This window comes from Neovison vison, chromosome 8 (assembly GCF_020171115.1).
Source record: "Neovison vison isolate M4711 chromosome 8, ASM_NN_V1, whole genome shotgun sequence".
Taxonomy (NCBI): Eukaryota; Metazoa; Chordata; class Mammalia; order Carnivora; family Mustelidae; genus Neogale; species Neogale vison.
In genome coordinates this window covers 131,092,899-131,094,075 of record NC_058098.1, presented here as the reverse complement: position 1 = coordinate 131,094,075, position 1,177 = coordinate 131,092,899, and the positions used below count along the sequence as shown (strand labels likewise).

The 1,177-nt window shown below is 57.6% G+C and overlaps 1 protein-coding gene across 1 annotated transcript; it reads left to right on the top strand.

The window, feature by feature from the left end:
* Positions 1–344: 344 nt before the first annotated feature.
* Positions 345–926, top strand: MSGN1 (mesogenin 1). The gene has a single exon (XM_044262553.1). The coding sequence runs from the start codon at positions 345–347 to the stop codon at positions 924–926; it is 582 nt and encodes a 193-aa protein (XP_044118488.1).
* Positions 927–1,177: the final 251 nt, after the last annotated feature.

Genomic DNA, 1,177 nt, shown 5'->3' with positions numbered 1-1,177 from the left:
GCTCCCTCATTAATGAGTTCCAAGGACAATGCTAAGTCTAGTTAGGCGGCCTTAATTGGTTTAGTTACAACGAGATAATTCCTTTTTTCTTCTCTCAGAGGCCTTTTTGTTTAAAGACATTTTAGCTGGAAGATGTTAATTATCAATGAGGAGAAAGTGACACCCGAAGAGTTCATTTTCCATCTCGGTCCTCGGTGTCTCCTTTGAACCCCCTCCGCGGCCCTCTTTCCCACTTCGTCACCTCGCCCCCAAACCACCATAAAAGAGAGCTCTGCCCTGGCTGGCGGCGGAACTTTCTTTCTCACTTGCCAGGGAGCTGTTCTCTCTGCAGCTGTCCCCCAGGCATGGACAACCTGCGCGAGACCTTCCTCAGCCTCGAAGAGGGCTTGGGCCCCTCCGACAGCCCCGGCCTCCTGTCCTCCTGGGACTGGAACAACAGGGCAGGGCCCTTTGAGGTGAACCAGGCCTCCCCGACCCAGAGCCTGTCTCCGGCGTCATCGCTGGGCTCCTATTCATCTTCTCCCCGACCGGCTGTGGCTGAGCTGGCCTGTGGGCACGGAGGTGCCACCAATGGGGGCAGCGGTGGCTGCGATGGCCGTGGGACCGGTGGCCTGGTGGAGGTGGACTACAATATGTTAGCCTTCCAGCCTGCCTATCTGCAGGGCGCGGGGGGCCCCAAGGCCCAGAAGGGGGCCAAAGTCAGGATGTCTGTGCAGCGGAGACGGAAGGCCAGCGAGAGGGAGAAGCTTCGGATGAGGACCTTGGCGGACGCCCTGCACACCCTCCGGAATTACCTGCCCCCCATCTACAGCCAGCGGGGCCAGCCGCTCACCAAGATCCAGACGCTGAAGTACACCATCAAGTACATCAGGGAGCTCACGGATCTCCTCAACGGCGGGAGGGAGCCTCGGCCCCAGAGCGCCTGAGCGCTGCCCAGGACCCGACCCATCCCTGCCCCGGTGCAGACCTGGACTAGCTCACAGAACAACAGCATGAAGGTTTTTATTTTTGTTTTAATATAGAAAGCGTGGTGATGACTTTGTTGTCTGCAACATTGTAAGGGAATCCCCACCGGACTTGTTGGAGCGACCGGAACACTTAACAGCCAGACAAGCCGGTATTTTGCTTCGTGTTCCCACAGTTGCTCAGGAGACGAGCCCCTAGCAAAGAGACCCAT

Bases quoted from the DNA above. Each gene is read 5' to 3' on its own strand.
- MSGN1 (XM_044262553.1), top strand. From the start codon at position 345: ATGGACAACCTGCGCGAGACCTTCCTCAGCCTCGAAGAGGGCTTGGGC.